Source organism: Scyliorhinus canicula, chromosome 18, assembly GCF_902713615.1.
Source record: "Scyliorhinus canicula chromosome 18, sScyCan1.1, whole genome shotgun sequence".
NCBI lineage: Eukaryota > Metazoa > Chordata > Chondrichthyes > Carcharhiniformes > Scyliorhinidae > Scyliorhinus > Scyliorhinus canicula.
In genome coordinates, this window is record NC_052163.1 from 94,806,712 (window position 1) to 94,831,985 (window position 25,274).

The 25,274-nt window shown below is 46.5% G+C and overlaps 1 protein-coding gene and 1 long non-coding RNA gene across 2 annotated transcripts in view; one reads left to right on the plus strand and one right to left on the minus strand.

The window, feature by feature from the left end:
* LOC119953125 overlaps positions 1-6,351 on the minus strand; it is a 45,943-nt gene extending 39,592 nt beyond the window's left edge. Inside the window, exon 1 of the long non-coding RNA XR_005457963.1 lies at positions 5,619-6,351. This is a non-coding gene — a long non-coding RNA (uncharacterized LOC119953125). The remainder of the gene's footprint in view (positions 1-5,618) is intronic.
* Positions 6,352-6,377: 26 nt separating this feature from the next.
* Positions 6,378-18,874, plus strand: LOC119953124 (complexin-4-like). Its single transcript, XM_038777004.1, has 3 exons — positions 6,378-6,655; positions 17,185-17,272; positions 18,395-18,874. Exons 1-3 carry the CDS (start codon positions 6,474-6,476, stop codon positions 18,611-18,613), a joined length of 489 nt encoding a protein of 162 aa, XP_038632932.1. The 5' UTR covers positions 6,378-6,473; the 3' UTR covers positions 18,614-18,874.
* The last annotated feature ends 6,400 nt before the right edge of the window (positions 18,875-25,274 follow it).

The window sequence follows — 25,274 nt, forward strand, 5'->3', positions numbered from 1 at the left end:
GTGATGGAAAGGGATAAGTATACCCCGCAGGGCAAGAGTTATAGCTGGGGGAAGGGCAATTATGATGCCATTAGACATGACTTAGGATGTGTAGGTTGGAGAAGTAGGCTGCAAGGGTTGGGCACACTGGATATGTGGAGCTTGTTCAAGGGACAGCTATTGCGTGTTCTTGATCAGTACGTACCAGTCAGACAGGGAGGAAAGGGTAGAGCGAGGGAACCGTGGTTTACCAAAGAAGTGGAATCTCTTGTTAAGAGGAAAAAGGAGGCCTATGTGAAGATGAGGCGTGAAGTTTCAGTTGGGGCGCTTGATAGTTACAGGGAAGCGAGGAAGGATCTAAAGAGAGAGCTAAGACGAGCAAGGAGGGGACATGAGAAGTCTTTGGCAGGTAGGATCAAGGAAAACCCAAAAGCTTTCTATAGGTATGTCAGGAATAAAAGAATGACTAGGGTAAGAGTAGGGCCAGTCAAGGACAGTGGTGGGAAGTTGTGTGTGAAGGCTGAGGAGATAAGCGAGATACTAAATGAATACTTTTTGTCAGTATTCACTCAGGAAAAAGATAATATTGTGGAGGAGAATGCTGAGACCCAGGCTATTAGAATAGATGGCATTGAGGTGAGTAGGGAGGAAGTGTTGGCAATTCTGGACAAGGTGAAAATAGATAAGTCCCCGGGGCCTGATGGGATTTATCCTAGGATTCTCTGGGAAGCCAGGGAAGAGATTGCTGAGCCTTTGGCTTTGATTTTTAGGTCATCATTGGCTACAGGAATAGTGCCAGAGGACTGGAGGATAGCAAATGTGGTCCCTTTGTTCAAGAAGGGGAGTAGAGATAACCCCGGTAACTATAGGCCGGTGAGCCTAACATCTGTGGTGGGTAAAGTCTTGGAGAGGATTATAAAGATACGATTTATAATCATCTAGATAGGAATAATATGATTAGGGATAGTCAGCATGGTTTTGTGAAGGGTAGGTCATGCCTCACAAACCTTATCGAGTTCTTTGAGAAGGTGACTGAACAGGTGGACGAGGGTAAAGCAGTTGATGTGGTGTATATGGATTTCAGTAAAGCGTTTGATAAGGTTCCCCACGGTCGGCTATTGCAGAAAATACGGAGGCTGGGGATTGAGGGTGATTTAGAGATGTGGATCAGAAATTGGCTAGTTGAAAGAAGACAGAGAGTGGTGGTTGATGGGAAATGTTCAGAATGGAGTTCAGTTACGAGTGGCGTACCACAAGGATCTGTTCTGGGGCCGTTGCTGTTTGTCATATTTATAAATGACCTAGAGGAGGGAGCAGAAGGATGGGTAAGTAAATTTGCAGACGACACTAAAGTCGGTGGAGTTGTAGACAGTGCGGAAGGATGTTGCAGGTTACAGAGGGACATAGATAAGCTGCAGAGCTGGGCTGAGAGGTGGCAAATGGAGTTTAATGTGGAGAAGTGTGAGGTGATTCACTTTGGAAAGAATAACAGGAATGCGGAATATTTGGCTAATGGTAAAATTCTTGGTAGTGTGGATGAGCAGAGGGATCTCGGTGTCCATGTACATAGATCCCTGAAAGTTGCCACCCAGGTTGATAGGGTTGTGAAGAAGGCCTATGGTGTGATGGCCTTTATTGGTAGAGGGATTGAGTTCCGGAGCCATGAGGTCATGTTGCAGTTGTACAAAACTCTAGTACGGCCGCATTTGGAGTATTGCGTACAGTTCTGGTCGCCCCATTATAGGAAGGACGTAGACGCTTTGGAACGGGTGCAGAGGAGATTTACCAGGATGTTGCCTGGTATGGAGGGAAAATCTTATGAGGAAAGGCTGATGGACTTGAGGTTGTTTTCGTTAGAGAGAAGAAGGTTAAGAGGTGACCTAATAGAGGCATACAAAATGATCAGAGGGTTAGATAGGGTGGACAGCGAGAGCCTTCTCCCGCGGATGGAGGTGGCTATCACGAGGGGACATAGCCTTAAATTGAAGGGTAATAGATATAGGACAGAGGTCAGAGGTGGGTTTTTTACGCAAAGAGTGGTGAGGCCGTGGAATGCCCTACCTGCAACAGTAGTGAACTCGCCAACATTGAGGGCATTTAAAAGTTTATTGGATAAGCATATGGATGATAAGGGCATAGTGTAGGTTAGATGGCCTTTAGTTTTTTTTCCATGTCGGTGCAACATTGAGGGCCGAAGGGCCTGTACTGCGCTGTATCGTTCTATGTTCTATTGATTCCTGCAAATATTCTAATGCTGATTGCTGTCTCTGAGCATTACTGAAATCGGTTCCATTCTGGCATATGGAAAGAAAGAACTTGCAGTCTTATTGCACCTTCCATTCTCTCAGGTCACCCCAAAGTTCTTTACAATCAGCAAAATGTTTGCATTGGTGTAATGTAGGAGACGTAGCTTCCAATCTGTGCATAGCAAGCTCCCACAAATGGCAATTCCATATTGATCAGATAAGCTACTTTAGTTCAAGGAAAACCATTGGCCTGATCCAGTCTCTAGAGGTCCCAATGCACTGACTTGGGAATTGACCCAGGGAGTTTGTTCTTCCGATGGGCAATTCCCTGGCTCCCTGGAACCCTCCAGAAAAGTCTCCAACTCTGACTTAGAGTGGGAGTCTTCAGACAGTTCTGACTTACTTATCTGAATAGATTCACAGGAAATATTAGACGGAAAAGTCCTATTCTAACTCCTGGATAACTATAAAACTGACCCCGCCCCCCTCCCCCAATGACTCACACTGACCCCAGCCCCATCAATAACCCCTCCCAATTCCGTCCCGACATGCTGACTAGCCCCCATGACCCAACTACCAACCTGACCCCTAGACTATCTCCCCAATCCCCACGACTCATCCCCTAACCCAAACTGGCTAGTCTCTGACCTGGCAACTCCTCCATCCAAACCTGCCCACCTCCCATCCCACCTGCCCACTACCCACCTGCCAACCTACCCACCTACATCCCTATCCACTCACCCATCTAACCTATAGCCCAGCCTACCTGTCAGGGAATCGATTTGAGTGGCATTCCTGACCTCTGCCCCATTAACACCCCCAATCCCCCCCCCCCACCTCACCCCACCGGTCTGCTCCCAGTTGCTGCCCCTGACCCCTGCCAGAAGTTTCAGGCTCACTGGGGTCTTCAGCTGATTTGGTTTCAATCCGTGGACTGGATTTTCAATCCGAGGTTTGGAACAGAAAATGGGGGCTAATTCCAGGACCCAACTCCATAAAGTACTGAATGCTTTAGACAAACCCTCAGCTATTTAAAAACCCACAGCCAATTAAATGCCAGAGAGCAGGCTTACTGTCCAGTCTAGGATGGTGGCAAATGAGGGACCCCCCCAGACTCAGTGATCTACGGTCCAAGCCGCCAAGATGTGAGTTGCCATCTGTACGTGGAGACAGCAAGGGATCATTACATGGACATAGAACAGTACAGCACAGAACAGGCCCTTCGGCCCTCGATGTTGTGCCGAGCAATGATCACCCTACTCAAACCCACATATCAACCCTATACCCGTAACCCAACCCCCCCTTTAACCTTATCTTTTTTAGGACACTACGGGCAATTTAGCATGGCCAATCCACCTAACCCGCACATCTTTGGACTGTGGGAGGAAACCGGAGCACCCGGAGGAAACCCACGCACACAGGGGGAGGACGTGCAGACTCTGCACAGACAGTGACCCAGCTGGGAATCGAACCTGGGACCCTGGAGCTGTGAAGCATTTATGCTAACCACCATGCTACCGTGCTGCCCGTAAATCAAGTGAAGCTAAATTCATTTATACTTTCTAAAAACCCACAGCTGCCTGACCATGATTCTGGAGGGCCAACTCCTCCAGGCGGCAACCTGTGGCCACAGTGGCCTGGTGGCTTGTCCCTCATGTGAACCATCAGGCCCCGCCCTCAGCCTGAGCCCAGCAAGGTGGCCCATGGTCCTGCTCAATGTCGAGTGACTGCATTGCCAACTGTAAATTTCATGCAGTGTGGGAATTAACTTGTCTTTTCCTCACCAATAATTAGCCTCAATTGACAGAATCCCCATCTTCTCGGTGGGCAGCCGTTCAGAACCCAAGATAGCCCCATTCAGCATGGCACAGGTACGAGCTCATGATGGGAAACCACCACAGTGGTTGGCGATGCCACATAGCCTGCCTGTCTGCCTGCCCCGAAACTGTTCCTGGCCAATATAGGAACATATGGCACATCACAACTCATTGTAACCGTGTATCATCCTGATGGAGTGAAAGTGAGACATGTGGCTCCTATCTTTGCAAACAAGGCAATGGATGAACTTTGCTCGATTCTATCACTGGACATGAATCCAGTGCATGAACATGGAACAAAGAAAGACTTCCATTAACATTGCACCTTTCATAACCTCAACCTTTTAAAAATACTTTTGAAATGTAGCCACTGTTGTAATTCAGGAAATTAGACAGTCAATTTCTGCACAGCAAGCTCTCACAAGCGTAATTGAGAATAACCAGTTCATTTGTAGGAAGGAGGGCAGGAACAGCCAATCCAAATCAGTATTTGATCCCCCTGTTACAATGGGCAAACCATACAGAGAACAGGTACAAGATGGATAGGGTTTACCTGCCTGTCTTCCACCACAGAAATCAGACTACACTTTGCCAGATCCCCACACCCCACACTTTTCCCTGACCTCCAAAAGCTGTTCCTCTCTGGCATTGCCAGTTCTGATGAAACGTTAACTCTATGGCCTGAATTTTTCGGATGGCGGTGTCTTGCTTCCTGGACTCTGTGTGTCCCTTGGCCACGTCACGCTCCGGTTTCCTCCCACTGTCCAAGGATGTGCAGGTTAGGTGAATTGGCCATGCTAAATTGCCCTTTGGTCCAAAAGTTTCAGGTTAGTGGGGTTATGGGGTTAAGGCGATAGGACAGGAGAGTGGGCAGAGGTAGGGTGCTCTTTCAGAGGGCAACCAGGCTCGATGGACTGAATGGCCTCCTTCTGTGCTGTAGGAATTCTGTGATGGTTCTAATCACAGGAGAATGCCTGAGACTAAGTCCGGGCACCAGAGGCCCAGGCCCAGGTAAGTTCATGGGGTCCTAGGAAAGAGAGGGTAGGGAATATCTGGGAGTGGGGAGGGGATGCACATGAAGGGGCAATCAGGGTTTAAAGGGAATGGATGGGCTGAGGTGGAGGAAGGTCTGGAGGGGGTCTTAAGGTGGGGATGCCCAACCTCAGAATGGGGCCTCTGATTGAGGCGCTGCCTCCACCCCCCCCCCCCCCCCCCCCCCCCCCACCCCGCACCCCCAAAACCTTTCCACCCAAGATCTAACTCTGTTGATTTCCGGCCTTCCCCCACATGCATCCAATCCTCCTGCTGGCCTAGAAATTGAGCATGGGCAGGAAACAGCCCTGAAGTGGCCATTCATTGGTCCTCAACTGGGGTAAGGGTGGGCTTCCAAGACCTTGCCCACCCCAGCATAAAATCGCTGTGTTGTCAGAGTGGGCAGAAACCTGGAGGGAATCCCATTCCTTCAATTCAACCCCCCCCCCTCCCAAAAACCCCACCTCACCCCAGGCCTAAAAACCTGCCGGTAGGGGAGGGTGAAATTCTGGCCTATTTCCTTCTCTCTACAGGCTCTGCTGACCTGCCGGTTGTCTCCAACTTCTGTTTTGTTTCCGATCGCCAGTATCCACAGTGTGATATTTTTACTTCAGGTATGGTAGTGGAGTGATTATGTTACTGGATTAGTAACACAGAAAAGCCTAAGCTAATAAGCCAGAGAACGTGAGTTCAGCTCCCACCGTAGTAGTTCAAGAATTTGAATTCAGTTAAAAGAAAACGTTGGAATCTTACAGCCAGAAGTTGGAGGCCATTCAGCCCATCATTCCTTTGAAAGGTCAATACAATTAGCCCCACATCCCTAGTCTTTCCCTCAAGTCAAGCAAATGTTTCCTTTTCCGAGTAGATATCCAATTCCCTTTTGAGAGTTACAATCGAACCTGCTTCCTTCAGCTTTCTGTACAAGCAATGTACTCCAGAAAAAAAATCATTGCGTTCAACAAAACTCCTAATTTCCATTCTGCCTCCTCTTCTGATAATCTTGAATCTGTGTACTGAGCAATCCTTCTGCCATTGCGAAGAGTTTTTCCTTATTTATCCAAATCCTTTGTGGATTGTTTCAAATAAGCAACATCTTCTTTGTAAATGTTACCAACGTTAATGGGACAACTCTTGCAAACACAAAAGTAAACGTCACCACTTGTGTGTGATGTGTTTTCAAGGGGAGGTAATGGAGGTCCTTAAACCAGGGATAATTGACCATTAGATCTGAGTGGAGAAAGAGCTCAATGGTGTACTGTGGCATCTTATAATGATTTAAGCTGTTTAACTCGATGTCTACGAATTACACCTGCAGCTTACGTGTCCTTCAAACACACATTTGCTCCAGTGAACACGAGCCTACCTTTCCTCCCTGTGATTTGGACTAGTTGCTGCCAAAATGACATTCTTTCTCAAAAACATGATCAGCGGCAAGATTAAAGATCTGACGGGCGGTGGAGGAGGAGGAGAGGGCGGAGAAGAGGAAAAAACAGAAGAAGGAGACGGAAAGCCGACCGCCAAAAGCTCGGGGATGACGAGGGAGGAATTCGAGGAATACCAGAGGCAGCTGTTGGAGGAAAAGTGAGTGTTGCAACAGGGGCCAATGGATTGAAAAGGAAAGCACGCAACTGTGAGAACAGCAGTTTTAAAGATAAACACAAGTTAGGATTATCTGTTTTTTCCAAAAGTAACTACGTGTACATGGGGCGAGGCCATATTAAAACTAACACTGCGTCTGTTTAAGTGAAATTCTAATCTCTCCATTGATTTGCAAACGTTCCCACACTCTGAAGTGCTGTCAGCATATATTGTAAATAAATATTCATAGCCATAGAAATATAGTTTGGAAATGCAGCACCCAGCACTGTCTGGAATGCACTGCCTGGAAGTGTGATGGAGGCAGATTTAATCGAGGTATTCAAGATGATTACCTGGCTAGAAACAATGTGCAAGGTTGCGGGGAAAAGGCAGGGGAATGGAATTAACTCATGCTGCTCATTTGGAGAGCCAGTGCAGACATGATGGGCCAAATAGCCTCCCTCCGCACCATAACAATTCTGCGATTCTGAATCACTCCTTTGATTGTTAATTAGAAGGTAATTGGTTTTCTTAGAATTCAATTAGAATTATAAACAGTAGCTTCTAGAATGAACTCTACAGAAACAGAATTGAACATTTGGAACTGAGAAATAATGAGGGCGATTCTCCAATATTGGGCCCAAGAGTTTGCGCCGTCGTGAATGCCGTGGCGCTGGAGCAGTTCACGCCGCTCCAGCCTCCTTTTGCGACGCCAAATGGGCACCACGCCAACCCACGCAAGCTCCATCCTGCGCATGTGCGGGGGACTTCTTTAGCGCACAGGCCCCGACTGAAGATGGAGTCGGTGTACAGGGGCCGGCAGTGCCAGAACGTAGGCCCGGGGGGGCGGGGTAGAGGGGCCAGCCAGCCAATCGGTGGGCCCCCCGGTGAAGGATCCCCCCTCCCACAGGCCCCCCACCGACCGTTCCCGCAGAGTTCCCGCCGGCAGCGACCAGGGGTGAACGGCGCTGACGGGACTCTGTCGTATTGGTGCCACCGCTCGGCCCATCCAGGCCAGAGAATTGGTGGCCCTGCCGATTCCAGCGGCCGGCGCCGTGCCAAACGCGCCGCCGCAAATGGTACCGATTCTCCGCACCTCGGAGAATCGCGCAACAGCGCGGGGCGTCGTGGCTCGGTTGTGGCGATTCTCCAGCCCGGCGCGGGGCTCGGAGAATTGCCCCCAATGTAGTTGCATATATCACAGCCCAAGTTCAGTATACACAGCAGTCGTTACCGAGTATTAATAGGCATTTTGGAGCCTTGGTTTGGAAAACCACTGTCTTTTCATTTATTTGTATATCTAACAAGAAGTGAAATTACACAATGGTGTCAATTAAATGTAAATTAATCTATAAAAATTTTTAACTCTGCATTATTTCTGTTAAAATACCAATATTTGATACTTCTCGCATTATCTTCATTTTCTTAGTAGTAGTCAAACCACCAAATGTAAAACATTAAATTAGGACCTGCATTTGTTTTTAAATTTCCTGTCAGCTGTACCAAAATCCTGATAGTCCTGTTAACCTGGGTGAGGTAGTGGCACAAACCTGACTAGTCATCCACAGCCCCAGGCTAATGATCCAGGGGGAACATGGGTTCAATTCCCACTATGGCACTTGAGGAATTGAAATTCAATTCATAAATGTGGAATATAAAGCTAGTCTCAGTAATGGTGACCATATAGGAGGCCCAGTGGGGCAGTGGGTAGTGTCCCGGCCTCTGAGTCGGGTAGCTGAGGGTTCGGGTCCCACCCCTGTTCTTCATGGTTCTTCATGGTGACAGGTTAGCAACCTGGAAATTCCCAGGAAATTCTAGCTTTGGGAACAGACATCAGTGTGTGTTCTGTCCGCTCCATGTGCCTGTAGGCATGGAAGAGATGATGGATGGATGGAATGGTGACCAGGCCAACAATCACCAAATGTTGTAAAGATCAATCTGACTCGGGGAAGGGAACCTCCACACCCAGCTCAATGTGGCTGACTCTTAACTGTCCTCTGAAATGTTCTGTTCTGGGGCAATTAGACATGGGCAAAATGGAGGCTGTACCAATCACGCCCAGACCCCATGAAAGAAGAATGAAAAAAACATGCATAATTGTGCCTTGGTCTTTGTGCACATGGACCACCTGAAGTCACTGGCTGGTTGCTGAGAAGGTACATGAATCCTGAAAGAGTTATGTCAAGGCATACTGGCTCCCACTCATGTTCAGTTCATGGAGCCTCTGTTGAGATTCAACTTTGTCCTGAGCAAACTATTTAATTCTGGAAGGTGCTGCAGCAAAATGCAAACTCTCAAGGCCCATTCACAGGGACCTGACACTAGGAGTCAGTGGATAGATAGTTGTGGGTTCAATTCCCACTCCAGAGACAACATCACAGAATCTAGGCTGATGCTCCAGAACAGTACAGACCTGAGAGTGTGCAATCTTTCACATGAGATATTCACTATTTCCAGTACTCCCGAAGGATCCCACGGTGCCCCAGGGGGTGTTCCCAACGTCCTGGCCAGTACTTCTTCCTCAACCAACTTCACTGGAGCAGATTACCAAGACACTACCAGGTTTCTGTTTGTGAGATCTAGCTGTGTACAATGATAAACACTTCAAAGTTTCAATGGCTACAAAGTGCTTATTGGGAAGTCCCAAGGTTTTGAGAATCTGTGGACTTTTCCATTCACAGAGTCAGTGCCATCTTATATCAGCAACTTAACTTTTTTATCACGATCAGGAGTGAGGTTGCTGAGCCTAACTGGCTCTGGGAAGCTGTGTTTGGGAGCACTGCCTTCCTCACCATTGCAGCTGAGACCATGTAATTCAGCATGGGGCAGAAATCCAAGCTGTGATCGTCCTGGGTCGTGTGGAGGAGGTGGTACTGAGCCCATTTAACTGGAAGTCCATAGACTAATACAGCTCTAGCTTTCAGCCCACCAAGTCAGAACTGGCTCTTTCAAAGAATATTCCTGTTGGTCTGAGGCACTCTCAATTACGACACGAAAGTTAGGTCAGTAATCAAAGGCTTTAATAAGCAGTGAACAATGGCAGCCTCCATGAGAAGTGTGCTCGCAAAATGGAGTCTCATCTTAACAACTGTTTCCCAGGGGGCGTAGCCAGAGGCGGAGTCCCCCAGGGTTCCAAGCCTCTTAAAGGGGCAATGTATTCCGATCATCACAAGCCTCTTAAAGGGGCAAGGTATTCCGATCATCACATGGTCCCACATTCGTTCTTTCCTTATATCCCCAAATGTTTAATCCTTCAAGTGTTTATCTGTTCGGACGGTCAGATTTGAATCTGTATCCATCACCTTATCAGATATTGCATCCCAATACTTCCCACTCGTTGCTAAGTTTCTCCTTATGTCGCCTCTGGTTCATTTTGCAAATCACCTACCATCTGTCTCTTCTGGTCATTCAGCTATTGGAATCAGTGTTTGTTTATTTACTGTACCAAATCTCTCCTTAACCTTCTCTGCTCCAATGAGTTACCATCCAGGTAACTCATTCCATTAAACCTCCCAGCATCTGCTCAAAGGTTAGCTTCAATCCTCTTGCTTTGTCAGCTCAACCATTCTCCGTCCAGTGTGTTCTGTGTCTGGGGTAGTGGCTGAGCTCTCAAAGGGAGCAGTCAAGATGTCTGTTCTGGGCTGTGAGGCGGAGATGGTGCTGAGGCCAGTCTCTGTGTCTATAACTTTCTTCCAATGCGAGGTAACCAGTGAAAGACTATCAAACCATCACCTCAACAGATAAGGTTTGTGATGTGTACACTCCATTGTGGGTAAATAGTTGTGCTGCGTAAACTGGGAGTTTGCGCAAAAAATGTACGCACACCCTGAAAGGTACTGGGCTCATGATCAATAAAGCTTCTCTCAACAAATTCACATTCCCAAGGCCTATGCTGAGCACTTCTGGACTATCCTGCTCTGATGTGATTGGACCCTGGTATGCGTGCGTGAGTACAGCCACCATCAGTGTCAGCCTACGTCAGCTACACGCCAGACAAAAAGCAAAAAGTACTGCCAATCCTGGAAAGCTGCAATTTAAAAAGAAAATGCTGGAAACACCCAGCAGGTCAGGCAACGTCTGCAGAGAGAGAAACAGAGTTAATGTTTTAGCTAGATGCTGACCCTTCATCAGAACTGAGGTACAACAGTATTTCTGGAAGAAAATTTTGAGCAAGTGAAGAGAGGGAAGGAGTGGGAAGAGCAAAAGGGAAGGTCTGTAATAGGGTGGAGGACAGGAGAAATTAATGACAAAAGGCTCCACTTTAGACCAGTTCATACATGGAGGACACTCCTGCTCCAAAATGCTCCCCCTAGTGGGCAGGACCAAGAACCTGACCCAGAGAAGTCTATTGTGAGAAGATGTTGTTGAACCATTATTGCCAACCATGAACTACAAAGTTTTCACAAAACACTTATTGAGAGTCCAAACTCTAGCCAGGGTATCTCACTCAAGAGTGTTGCACACTGTAGCTCTGTCTTGTAGGATGTTGGGACATGGGGCTTTGTCTGTGATTTCACCAACCCCTCCCCTGTGACTATCGTGCCCCCCCCCCCCCCCCCCCTCCCACCCCACCAGAATGAGCGCCTGGTTGCAGCAGGTAGTTGCCAAGTGTTGGCCAAATGCTTCTTCACAAGGAGAGGGAGAAAATTAATCAGTAGGGCCTACAATTTAATAGAGTCCTTTCATTTACTCAAATATTGCTGGGATAGCTCTAAACCCTAATCTCAATCCACACTGTGGGCCAGGCTGTGAATTCGTGCCTGGGGGTTTATAGAACAGCATTTGTCAGGCTCTATAGACAAACCAACTTGGTTCCATCTGAGTGACACTGGGAAGAGGGTCACTCATCCTAAGGGACACATTAAGGAGGAGCTTCACTGCTATGCTCCATATGGTTCATTTGTACACATTAGCAAACAACTTGACATTGAATCTTATTCAGGGAAGGAACTTGCTCATCTCAGTGTTGGAATTCATCCCTAGTGTGTTACTGCACCACACAGACCAGGCAGTCTGCACTATTTGCCTAACAGTCAGGGCACTAGGTAGCAACAAGGATGTTACAATTGAGCCTCACATCTTCCCTCAGATAGGGAAGAATTGGGCTGGACACCTTCTCCTGATTGCAAGGTAGTGTCTTCTGCTTGTAGCTACATGTATGTGAATATCAGATAAGGGTAGGATTGGGCTTGGCTACGATGTCACCTGCAGTCAAACAGCTTGCCAAAACTTTTATCCCAGCACTGAGAAATGGACGAGGTGCTAGAAAAGAGACTGTGCCTGTGGAAGTGTTACTGCTTCAAGAGTCAGTGCCTTTGAGAGGGGAGAGGAGAATACAGGACACAACACAGCTTGACAATGTCAGGCTGGGATACCAGGGCTATCATTAGAGATAAGGTAAATGACTGAGCTGTTCATTTCAGTTCAGTGTATGGGGCGGAATCGTATAGGCCCGGAGGGGGCGGGGCCATAAAATTCAGTGAGCCATTCTAAAGTCCATTACCTTTGATGGGACTGGAAAATCCCTCTGGCAGGGCAGACTGTAAAATTCCACCCGCGGTTTGGGGAAGGTGCATTAATTTGCAGTCCCATCTATTGCTTTCTCTCCCCAGTACAACGTGATTGGCTATCAGTGGGAGGGCTGAATAGAAGGAGCCACTGAATTAACTTTAGAAATAATGAAAGCAGATGGTACATTTTTTCATTCATTGGGGGCATAGAGGGCATCATTGACGGGGCCAGCATTTATTACGCATCCCTATGCTTTGTGAAGGCGGCGATTTCCCTGTTGCACTAGAAGTGTTACCATGTATATTACATAATTCTCTGCATAAGTTCAAACCAACCCAGTAAGAGAAACTGTTACAAATCCCTGCACAGGATTGAAAAAATGTGTCCTATATCTGAGGAAATATGGTAATTATAGTGCCAACATACTGGGCTAAGTAACCTTCTATTTCACCAAGCCAGGTATCTAGTGCAATCCAGGATTTGAGGCTAAACTTTGACAGCATCAGCTTAGGGTGAAGGAGCTTTAAGCAGGATTTACCTGTGACACAAAGCGAGTGGCCAGCCTCCGCACGAGCAATGAGAGAGAGAGAGACACTGGAGTTCACACAGGTGAACTCCAGTGTCAACAGGGTGGCCAAGGGTTTGCCTGTGTGGGCCGCAGTGGATGCCAGCAAGCCAGTGGGGGGGGGGGGGGGGGGGGTCACATATAAATTACAAAGCCAATCATTTGTGTACTTCAAGTGACCAATGCAAAAGGACCTTGACATTCTGATTGTTACCCTCCTGAGGCACTTGGCTCAGTGTCAGCACTCACAGCTGACTTAGAGATCCCGGGGTTCCTCATTCTGCAAAGGCTTGACCTGCATTTATATAGCGCCTTTCATTGCCACCACACAATTCCAAGCACTTTACAGGCAATGAAGTCCTTCAGAAATATAATGGGCGCAGTTTCCCCAAATAATGACTAACGTGATTGCCGCTGGGTGTTTGGGTGTGATCCAGATCAGTATTCACCCACACGTCATCTTTTTTTCAGAGTTTCGTGAGTTTCTTGCTGGAAAATCCCACCGTAATTTTTTTCTGCAGTGGGGAGCTAAAGATGCCAGCAAGACCAGCTCCTCAGATCCGGGCAACCTCTTTAAAGGGTGCTCAGATCTCAGTGAGGTTGAGTGTTCCCCACGCTCCCACCCACGGACATTGCGCCCCCCTGCAGACATGGATAAAACCCCCGACCCACGGCCCCGGTTGAAAAACCTCTTGCATTCCCCTCACCCCATTGCTAAAAGTCCGAGTCACAGCACCCCCACACAACCCAGGCATGAGGGTGTGTTGGCCTCACACCCATTCCAACTCAAAACGCATTGGTGTGTCGTCATCCCTCCAAGTGAGCATGCCCACCTTTAAGTCCCCTTCCCTTTCGGTCCCTCACCTTTCAGGGCCCCTTCACCCACCCTGCATAAACCCTGGTCATAGCCCCCCATTCATCCCCCGCCCTTCATACACCCCCTTCAACCCCTCCCTTTCATGGGAATGGCCCCCTCAGGCCCCACCCCTTGGTAGTGCCAGCCTAGCACCTGGGCATTGCCTTGGCAGCACCAAACTGACACTCTTATAGTGCCAGGTTGACACTGCCAAGGTGCGAGGTTGGCACTGCCAGGGTGCGAGGTTTGCACTATCTGGGTGCACTGGCCTGCCCTGACCATTCGGGCGCTCCAATGACCTCTCAGTGCTCCCAAAGTGGCCAACACATCTGACCAGTACTAATTTGCATTGGTGTGAGACCAGGCCAGTGCGGCTGGTGACTACCGGGAGCCAGGAAGCTGTGGCCTCAAATGCCCTGCGCATATTTAAATGATCCTAATGACTCATTTAGATATGCTTATCTGGATCATGCCCAGCGAGGGCGTGATCCAGATCAAGTCGGGTGCCACGGATCAGGTGCATTAAGCGTGGCTCAGCACCCGACGTTAAAACAATTTTTGGCCTCTCCCGCTATGTACCCAGTGCAATGCGATCAACGCCTGGCACAATGTGATGGGAAAATGGCGCTCAGAGTTGTGGTTGCAATATAGAAGTGCAGAAGCCTATTTGCACATAGCAAACTCCCTCAAACATAATCAGTTTTTAAAAAAGTGATTGAAGGCCAGTACATGAGAGATGCTGCCCTTCAATGAATGTGATGGGATCCTTAGCACAGGGCTAAATTGCTGGTTTTGAAAGCAGACCAAGGCAGGCCAGGAGCACAGTTCAATTCCCGTACCAGCCTCCCTGAACAGGTGCTGGAATGTGGCGACTAGGGGCTTTTCACAGTAACTTCATTTGAAGCCTACTTGTGACAATAAGTGATTTTCATTTCAAATAGGGCCACGGCTTCATTTCTGACCTGAAAGAGAATCTCTGACATCCCTTGGCACAGCTCTGGACCATAAACCTCTAGTTTTCTGCTCAACTCCTCGGGTCAACTGAAATGATGGTTCACTCTCCTCCTCAATCACACTCTACCCACCCAAACCCAGGCTGTGAACCATCCACCCCATGACAGCCCACAATAATAGTCCTGACTAACATCTCTCCCAATCCTTCTGCCTGGCAGTAGAGTAATTCTGAGCACAGGCCAACACTGATATCGGTGACCTCTGAGATTGTTAGACCAATGGCTTTGCCGGCAGATGAATAATTTTTTATCCTGTTACATTTTGATGGCTTGCACAAATGTCATGAAACAAAACAATTGTACAGGTGTTAGTCTAGTGTCCTTTCCAGATTTTTCGCCTGCTCCTACAAGCTGCCCCCTTACTGCTTTCAGTATGAGAGGCTTAGCAACTGAGGAAGCCAGTGATTTTGGAACAAGGATTTATTAAACTATGACAATACTCTGCCCACGGCAGTAACTCTCTCCCAGTCTAGCCCTTGTTGGGACAGCCAACAGCTCTGGGCCCTTCTTGGGCCGGCTTTATATGTAGGTCTAATGAGCTCGAGCTGGGTGGCGGCTACCCCCTATCTGGGAGCTCGTACTCCAGGGTCCCATGGGCAGGGAAAAAGCTACTCATGCTCAAATGAGGGCCTTTGAGATGTTTGAGATCAGTGACACCCAAGGCCCTGGGCCTGCCAGTCCTGTAAGCTGCTGCTGGGCATTCAGACCAAGCTGCCTTTACAGCCTCTTCCAAATGAGACAATGAACTGTGGGCCTGTCTTCCCTCTCAGTTAGACATAAAAGATTCCATGGCACTATCTGAAGAAGAGACGTTCTGCAAGGTGGTACGGCCAAAAACAGCAAATACACTTCAAAAACTTTTCACTCGCTGTAAATCACTTCAAGGTTTCTTAAGGTCAAGAAAGAAGCTATATTAATGCAAGTATCTTTCTTTTACCTGATTGGTGGAATGGCAGGAGAGCAGATAGTCGGCCATCTTGTGAGGGAGCAGGATGTGCCACTCCCATTGCACTACTGCCACTGCCATGGGACAGCGCACAACCCTTCCATTGATTCTTGAGGGAATAAACTGCAATGGAAATTATTCCCCAGTGAATCCAAGATGCAAGATGGTGAGGCCCAAGGACAATCTGTCCCCTATTCTTTCTGATGTGTGTGTGGCATTCTTTAAGATCTCGACCAAAAACCAGAAAGAGCCCCAGATTGATCCTGGAGGTCTTGGTAACTATGAGCTGCCTTTGCAGCATCTTTTGAATGAGACGTAAAACCAAGATGCTGTGTTTTCCCTCAGGTGACGTATGAGATCCCATGGTGTAATTCAAAGCATAGCATAGCTGTTCACCCCCAGTATTCCAGCCAGTATTTAGGCCCCAGGTCCTATGGCCCAGGTAATTAGCAATCTAGGCAACACCCGGATAGAAATCGGATCATGTTGCAGCCAATTTACGGGCGTGAAGCAGCCACACCGAGGGCCAATTTCCAGGACGAATGACTGTTATTGAACTGGACCATTTTCTAGGTATTCGTGATGGAAATGAGGGGCCTGTAGGAAACTAGAGAGGAGATTGTAGCGCACCATGTAGCATCCCTGCCTCTGAGCCAAAAGCTCCAGGTTCAAGTCCCCCTCAAGGCCCTGATGACCAAAGAAATTCAAACTGATTCAGCAGCCACCTGCAAATCCTTTTGATGATAGGTGGTGAGAGCAGGAGTGAATCCTGGTGGGCCACGTGATGGGAAGAAGGCTAACTGCTACGGTCGAGGAGGTTACAGGGCATCACTCTCCACAGCCCCAGACTACAACATGCATGTTAGAAGTGCAAATTGTCACAACAGCTCGGACTCCCTGAGTGAACTGTAACACTCCACCTCCAGAAACTAGAGATCGCCAAATGGAGCAGGAGCCAGCCTGCTCTGCTCCAGCCGGGCCCATGGCCTGTGCAGCAGCCAAACAAAGCCAGGTGAATCTGTTTAAGACCAGGTTTATCAATGCTCCTGTGGTGCCTGAAGGGAGCAGGAGTGCAATGTGACTCTATACAGTAGTATGTTGATCGCCTGCCCCACACCCCTCCATTGCTGTTCCATCCTCCAGGCATTTAGTGTGATTCTCTGATTCAATCACCCTATTTGTTTCCACATTTAGAAGGGAATCCGGTTTGATGTCACCTTCCTACTCAGCATTGACACCTGCTGGGTATTGTTCTGCAGGCATTACCATCCCCTCGTACCTCAGCTGAGGCACATTTTTCAGATGGGAGCAAGACTAGGCCATTCAGCCCCTCCATCCCATTCTGCCATTCAATTCGATCGTGGCTGATCTGTAGCACAGAGACCGAAGACTCTGATCAGTGACAACTTAGGAGGAATTCTGTTAACTCTGAAGACCCAACTGATCTGGAATTGAGCGTAGGTGCCAGAGCTAAAAGGGTAGTGGCTAACCCACTACAACACCCAGATATATATTTCTGACATTAGCAGAGTTTGAATCATTAACATGGAATTCAGTTGCATATTAAAAAGAACCCAATTCGGAATAGGAATGAAGGCCTTGATTTCTTCGTTTTCAAATATCATTTCTTTCCCATTCCAGAATTGAACGAGACAATGCGTTCACCCAGCGAAAAGCAGAAAGGGCGACAGTCCGATTACATATGAGGGACAAGTATCGGCTATCACAGGTAAAGTAAAAAAATGAACCCAGTGTCACAGGTCATGCACAGGAAATGAGCTAACTGTCAGAGATACAGTGCAGGAATATATAGACTAAAACAAGCGGCAGGAAATGTACCAACAGTCACAGTAAATATAGGTAATATATCAACTGTCACAAGTAGAGTACAAAAACATATTGACTGTCACAGGTAGCGAACAGGCAATACAATGACTGTCACAAATACAGTATGACCAATATGCTGACTATCACAGGTACAGTACAGGCAATATAATGACTGTCATAGATATAATGTGGAGATGCCGGCGTTGGACTGCAGTGAGCTCAGTAAGAAGTCTTACAACACCAGGTTAAAGTCCAACAGATTTGTTTTAAATCAGCTTTCAGAGCACTGCTCCTTCCTCAGGTGATTCACCTGACTTTAACCTGGTGTTGTAAGACTTCTTACTGTGATAGATATAGTACAGGCAATATGCCAATGAGGAGACATGGGATAGAAAATGCATACACTGAAAAAGATAGAGTACAGGCATGTATTACTTGTGATAGGTGCTGAACAGGCAATTTGTCAACAGCGACTGAAACAGGTGTGCGACAGGGAAATGTACTGACTGTTGCGGAAGTTGGAACTGGTGGGAAATCTTGCTTCCCTAACAGCTCAGTGGGTAAACACAGTGTCCATTGTGGCAAAGAGCTACCTGGACTAATAGAAACAGAAATCTAGAAAAATAGGAACAGGAGGAGGCCATTCAGCCCTTCAAGTTGGCTCCGTCATTCATTATGATCATGGCTGACCATCCAACTCAATGGCCTAATCTCTCCAGTCGGTCTAAGCTCTGATATCTGGTACATGTGGAGGGGAACACTACAACAATATTGGACAGCTCTAACAGGCCTCAGTGACCCTTGACTAGGATCAGGAAAAGAAAATCAGCCAGGGTGCCCATCATGATCACTATTTCATTAACCCTGCTGGGGGTGTTTTTTTAAAAATTAGGTTTCAAGAATTTGGCATTGCTGGCAAAGCCAGTATTCATCACCCGAATCAGGGAGGAGGGTGCAATGTAGAAAGGGACATAACTGCTTAACTGATCTGGGTTTTTTTTTGGATTTTCCCTGCATGATTCAGAGTGACAAAGATGAGAGCCAGATTCAACTGGCTGGGGGCGATGTGGAACTCCCTGAGGAACTGGCAAAGATGGTCCAAGAGGATGAAGATGAGGAAGAAAGTAATGACTCATTTCTGGGGACCATCCAAAACATGGACTTTGACACTATCAAGATCAAGGCCCAGGAAACATTCACTGAGATAAAACTGACCGCTGAGGAAAAATGTTCTGTGATGTAAACTTTGTTATATCTGTGACTTACTGGAACTCAGCTGGATGAGATTTCCCCATTATTATGACACCTATTCTCAAGATGCTGGAAACAATAAGGAAACAGGTTAACCTTGAATTAGAATAGGAGATGGTATAGTACAGCGGCACTGTGGCACAGTGGTTAGCATTGCTGCCTCACAGCGCCGGTTCAATTCCGGCCACGGGTCACTGTCTGTGTGGAGTTTGCACTTTCTCCCCGTGTCTGCGTGGGTTTCCTCTGGGTGCTCCGGTTTCCTCCCACAGTCCAAAGATGTGCAGGTTAGGTGGATTGACCATGATAAATTGTCCCTTTATGTCCAGGGATGTACAGGTTTGTTGGGGTTATGGGGTTACGGGGATAGGGCAGGGAAGTGGGCCGAGGTAGGGTGCTCTGTAAGAGGGTCAGTGCAGACTCGATGGGCCGAATGGCCTCCTTCTGCATTGTAAGAATGCTACGGTTCTAAGAAAACCTGCTAGTTAACACAAGCATGAGATAGAAAATGTACTAATTAAAAGATATATAGTACAGGCAAGTATCTCCTGTGATGGGTGCAGTACAAACAGTTTATTAACTGTCAAAGGCACTGCACAGGGACAAAAAAAGCTGACTGAAGCAGGCACAGTACAGAGATATATACAGTAAGTTGAGGATGTTGGTAACTGTTGGAAAATCTTGCTCACTGGCTAAAAGCAGTGTCCATTTTGGCAAAGAGCACCTGAGGCCAGTAGGCCTAAGCTCTGTTTTCTGGCCTATGTGGAGGTGAACAGTACAGCAATACAGGGCTGCTCTAATAGGCCGCGGACACCCTTGGCTGGGCTAGGGAAACCTAAATCAGCCAAGGTCCTCCTCATGATCACTATCGTTAACTCTGTCATGGTTGTTATTCTCAGTTTGTGGGGTGTCGCTGGCAAGGCCAGGGTTTATTGCCTAAATACTCTTGAATAGGTGGGGCTTTGAACCTATGACCTCCTCCCCATATCCTCATGTGTTGAAATGGAGAATTGACACATTGCTTCCTATTCTAATTCATTCTTTTGCAGGACCTCAAAGTTTGAAATTGCTTCCAATCCTCACGCTCACCACTTTTTCTGGTATCTTTATAAGCCACTTCCTTCAATCTAGTGCAATCTTTAACTTCTTATGTTCAGTACAGTTGATTTATCTTTCCCAATGGATTCTTGTGGCTCAGAGGAATGCATATCTGTTGTAGACCGTGTAGCACTTTAAATACTAGTCATTGTCTGCCTACAGTCAAATCTTTTAGTATATTTTCCCAATACATCATAGCCAACCCTCATAATTTCATAATGTCACTTCTGCAGATTTAAGATCCGAGTTTCAGAATGAACTAAATCGCATTCAAACCTAATGCAAAATTCTAGCATATTATGGTCACTCTTTCCCAAAGGCTCTTTTTCAGCAAGGTCAATCAACCCTCCATCATTAAACAACACTAAAGCCAAAATAGCTCAATCCCTCATTGGCTCCTCAACATAACTAGTCCAGAAACCCATCTCGTACACACTCCAGAAATTCATCCTCCACGGCATTAGTGCTGATTTGGTTAAGTCAGTCTATGCGTAAGTTGACGTCGCCCATTATTACCATATTAACCATGTTACATGTGGAGAATAAACACCTTCATGGACTAGTTAGGCGAACAGCCTATTTTTGTGCTGCAAATTTTTTGTAAATGGGCTTTGGAAACCTGTATCGCAAACATTAAAATGAGAGAAGCTAAAGATTAGGGAAGAAAGAGTTCAAATAATGGCTGAAAATATGATAGGAAAATTGTCAAGTTACAAAAACAGCAGATGGAATAACAAGGATACTTGGACAATTAACATCTTTACATTTTAATTTTAATGTAACATTATATCTGACAGCTTTAATAAATCAATTCCCGGTGTTTAAGGAGATTTATTATTGTATTATTAAGTGTCACAATGTGTGAACTGAAATGAGGTAAACTGGTTCCACCCAGCAGTATGTTTTGTTAGAAATGCAATTATATTTATCATCTAACAAATATTAAAAATGGAATTTCTGTCACTTTATAACAGAGACATTTAAAAGTCAGAATTAGAAGCACAAAAAGAATCCCTTGTAATCCTGTTAGATTTCAAATTTTGGATCAGAATTATTCTTACATGCTAGGAAATTAAATAAAATATAACAAGATTACATGAAAATTATTCGGGATCTTGGAGAGTATTACAGGGCTGAAATTCAATTTGAGGACAGGGGTCTGGCGACAATAAAACACACAAGCGCATGGTTTAAACCATGTATTTATAAACTTATAAAAGACTTGTGCCATATATGTTTTTGTGTGCATGCGTGAGCGCATGTGTGTCAGTATCTGCACAGTTGTGTGCGAGTGTGTGTCTACACATACATGCATTCAGCCTATTGAGTCTGCAACGACCCCCCATAAACCTTGTCACTCTACCCCACCCCGCGCGTTGACCATGGCCAATTCACCAAACCTACACATTCCCAGACACTAACCGGCATTTTAGCATGACCAATCCACCTAACCTGCCTATCTTTGGACTGTGGGAGGAAACTAGAGCATCCGGAGGAAACCCATGTTGACCCAGAGAGAACGTACAACTTCATACAGTCACCAGAGGTCGGAATTGAACCTGGTTCCCTGGCGCTGTGAGGCAGCAGTGCTAACCTCTGTGCCACCGTGTTTATGTTTCTTTTTTACGTGCAATGTAGTTGTATATATGCAAATGTACGGCTGTGTATATATGTGCATATAACTGTGAGTGTCTGTGCGTTGTGCAACCGCATGTTTTTCACAGTCTAGATGTCACACACCAACCATTGCATTTCAATAAACATCAGTTGCAGTCGTAAAAAAAAAGAAGGGGTCATTCTATATTCTTCTCCTAATGTTAGGGTGGAGTCAATGATTTACGACAAGCTACCAATCTATAAGACAATGGTCTCCAAATAGTCAATCGTGATCGACAGGCTGATCCCAGGGTCTCGAAAAGTCGATTGTCGTTGCCTACCTAACTGAATGCACCAGACTCGGGATTTCTTGTAATGATGAGTGAATCAGCTCATTGTCTGCCAAACTGCATTAAAAATGCCCGAGACTCGGGATTTCTCATAATGACGCGTGAATCAGCTCAATCATTGAATCGTAGAACCCCTACAGTGCAGAAGGAGGCCATTCGGCCCATCGGATCTGCACCGTGGGTGTGCCTACAATGGGAAATCCCATCGGCCAGCGGTGGGAATGGAGAATCCCGCTGTCAGCGATGGTGCGCCGCTGAGAAAGACGCGGCTGGTGAGATGGAGAACTCATCCCAATGTGTGGTTGTTAGACATTTTTTTATAAATTTAAAGTGCCCAATTCATTTTTTCCAAGATGTGGAGATTACGGCGCTGGACTGGGGTGAGCACAGTAAAAAGTCTTACAACACCAGGTTAAAGTCCAACAGGTTTGTTTCGAATCACTAGCTTTCGGAGCACAGCTCCTTCCTCAGGTGAGGAAGCCCATTTTTTCCAATTAAGGGGCAATTTAGCGTGGCCAATCCGCCTACCCTGCACATCTTTTGGGTTGTGGGGGTGAAACCCACGCAAAAATGGGAAGAATGTGCGAACTCCACACGGACAGTTACCCAGAGTCGGGATTGAAACTGGGACCCCGGGGGTTGTGAGGCAGCAGTGCGATCCACTGCGCCACCGTGCTCACTCGGGTTGTTAGACTTGACGTTTTTTACAAACAAAAGTATAAAATTGACTGAGCTGAATCGCGAAGGTCTACTTTGGTTCCACAAACTTCTGTGAGATTGTTTTTTCCCAGATGAAAAACATCAAGTCCAAGTATTACACTCGTCTCACAAATACCCATCCGATGGACTGTATGAGATTGGCCATCTCAAACTACCACCCAGACTTCACAGCTATCACAGTTAGTGTATATGCACAGGTATCACACTAAGGATAGGTGAGTGTTAGGCACAGCATGCATTTTTAGTAAAGTTTAACTTTTTTTTTATTTTTAAAAAGTATTTTGATTAAGGTTTTGCAGAATTTTTCATAATAAAAGATTAGTAACAATAATAACAAAACAAACTAGAGTGAACATTAACATAGTGTAAAAAGAGAATGTACAATAACAATTAAATAGACATTACCCCACGAGACCCAGTCTTCACACACCATCCCAATGAAGCACTCACCCTCTCCCCCCCAACCCCCCCTCCCCCCCTCCACGGATTGCTGCTGAAGTTGAACTTTTCAGAATAGATCTTGTGCTACATTCAGATTCTAAAAATGATCTTGTGCTTAAAAAGGTTGGAGACCACTTCTATAGGAAAACAGTTAACCCACTTCTGATTGATCCACTGATGAGGAATTTCCTCAGGATCTATTACCGATAGGAGGATTCTACCTGTTCAACTAACAGAAAGTTATCTGCACTGTTAGGATATGCAGTTTGAGCTGGTTAGGCACCAGCAATGTCCTCCAGCACAAGCTTTGACTCTTGCCAACCTGCACCTAGCCATGGATTTAGGTAAGTGGAATGTATGAATACAGAAGTCAAAGAATGGAAATTGTTTGTAACTGTGTATATGTGCAAATTTGTACATGTATGTTTGTTTGTGCATGTGTTCACATGCGTGTGTCTATGTGTGAAAATATATGTGCATTTATGTTTGTGTATGTGTGCGCATGCGTCTCTGTGTTCATGTGTGTGCATGCATATGCCTGTGTGTGCAGTAAGAAGTTTTACAACACCAGGTTAAAGTCCACCAGGTTTGTTTCGAATCACTAGCTTTCGGAGCGCAGCTCCTTCCTCAGGTGAATCAGGTGTGTGTGCATCGATGTTTGTGTGCCTGTGTGCACGCACGTGTGTGTGCATTTATGTTTGTGTGTGTGTCTGTATCTGTGCAAATGGGTCTGAATGGGTATTTTTGTGGGCTGAATGGTTACAAAAGATACAAATTTAGCAAGGGGATGACCAGTACCCAATCTGTACAGACGTTGGTCCCCCTGTTGAATTAGCTGGCAACAGACCATGAATAGGTGAGGGACTGAATGTGTGCGGAAGGACACTGCCCAGAAATAGGGTTGCTCAGCCATGAGCCTACTCCACTCGAGCTTCTAACACAGGAATGGAGCTGAGACAGCAGACTCCATGATAAAGTGAATGTGGAGGCAGGGGGAGCAGGAATTTGCTCCAATGCTCCACTGGATGTTTGACAGACACTGAATCTGTGATGGGATCAAAACAGAAAATTATGGATAATCTCAGCAGGTCCAGCAATATCTGGAGAGAAAGGGTGATAATGTTTAGAGCCTGTGTGGCTTCCTCTATAGAAAAGTTCTGTAGAAGAGTCATAAGGACTTGAAACGTTCACTCTTTTTCCCTCTCCTCAGAGGCTACCCAATCCGCTGAGATTATCCAGCATTCCCTGTTTTTGGTTTCTGATTTCCAGCATTGCGGCATTTTGCTTTTGTTTGATTCTGTTCTGGGCCCCACTATATGTGCCCTCCTCCAACTCCTTGGGGTTTACCTGTGAACCACTGCTGGCCTGACATTCACCCCTGTAATTGTGTGAGCTGAGCCCAGTGCCTATTTTTAGATTAGCCTGTTGAGGAGTGGGTTGCAGCATAGGGCCCAGTCTCATTATGTGCCCATTGCACATGGACAGACAGAAACTCCACTTCTGGATTTTCAGTAGTCTGGTTTTATGATCCTGAGGCCTGGACACGCGTTTCAACAAATCAAACTCCAAGCTGAACAGCGAGCCCCGTCTAATTTGTTTTTAAATGCTCCAAAAACAGAGAATAAAATGTGCAAACACAGTCCTGAACAATCGGGACAAGGCATAATTCCCCTTTAAAAATTATCTCCTGGCTTTTTTCATTCCTGATCCCTGTAATCCTTCCTGGGATTTCTTTCCCCGTCCAATAATCCAGATACAAGAAAAAATATAATCAGACTACAAGACGACAATTGTGCAGTTTGCTGACAGGATGCATTGGGTGGGAGGATTATTAGGGCATCGTTTGTGGCCTGAGATATTACATTTTGCGATGGATAAGCAGTTTAACCAAACTTGATCCACTTATATAAAAAAAAGTTGATTAATTTTTTTTGGGACCCAATCTTTGGAGAAGAAGCCAAATGTCACATTTCAGGGAGAAACCTCTGTCCGCAGTGTGTGGGATATCAGTGATGTTTCTGACTAACTCTGTGAAGTGTGTAGACTATCAAAGATCCAGGGCGGAATTTTACCATATTTTGTCAAAGTGTCGGTTCCAGTGAGTAAAGCTGGAAAGAATCTCACTGACGGGGAAACTCACTTGAATATTCAGCATCTTCAATAACATTTTCTTCCCCCACATAATTCATGCCACTCTCATGGCAGCTTGTCTCTGTTTCGCTTGCCCCGGGAAAACTTAATCTCTATAATCAGTGGGGTGCCTGTGTTAAATGTCTCCCCTGAACTCTAAGTCCAGTCGGAGACATGGCTGCCAGGGAGACAGCACCAAGATTTTCAGAAGGGGTCCTCACCAAACTCCCGAATGGGGTCGAGCAGAGGCGTGACATCCTCTACCCACGTTCCCGCAGAAAATCATCAAGCAAGGTCACCACCCTTGGCGGGGAGGCAATG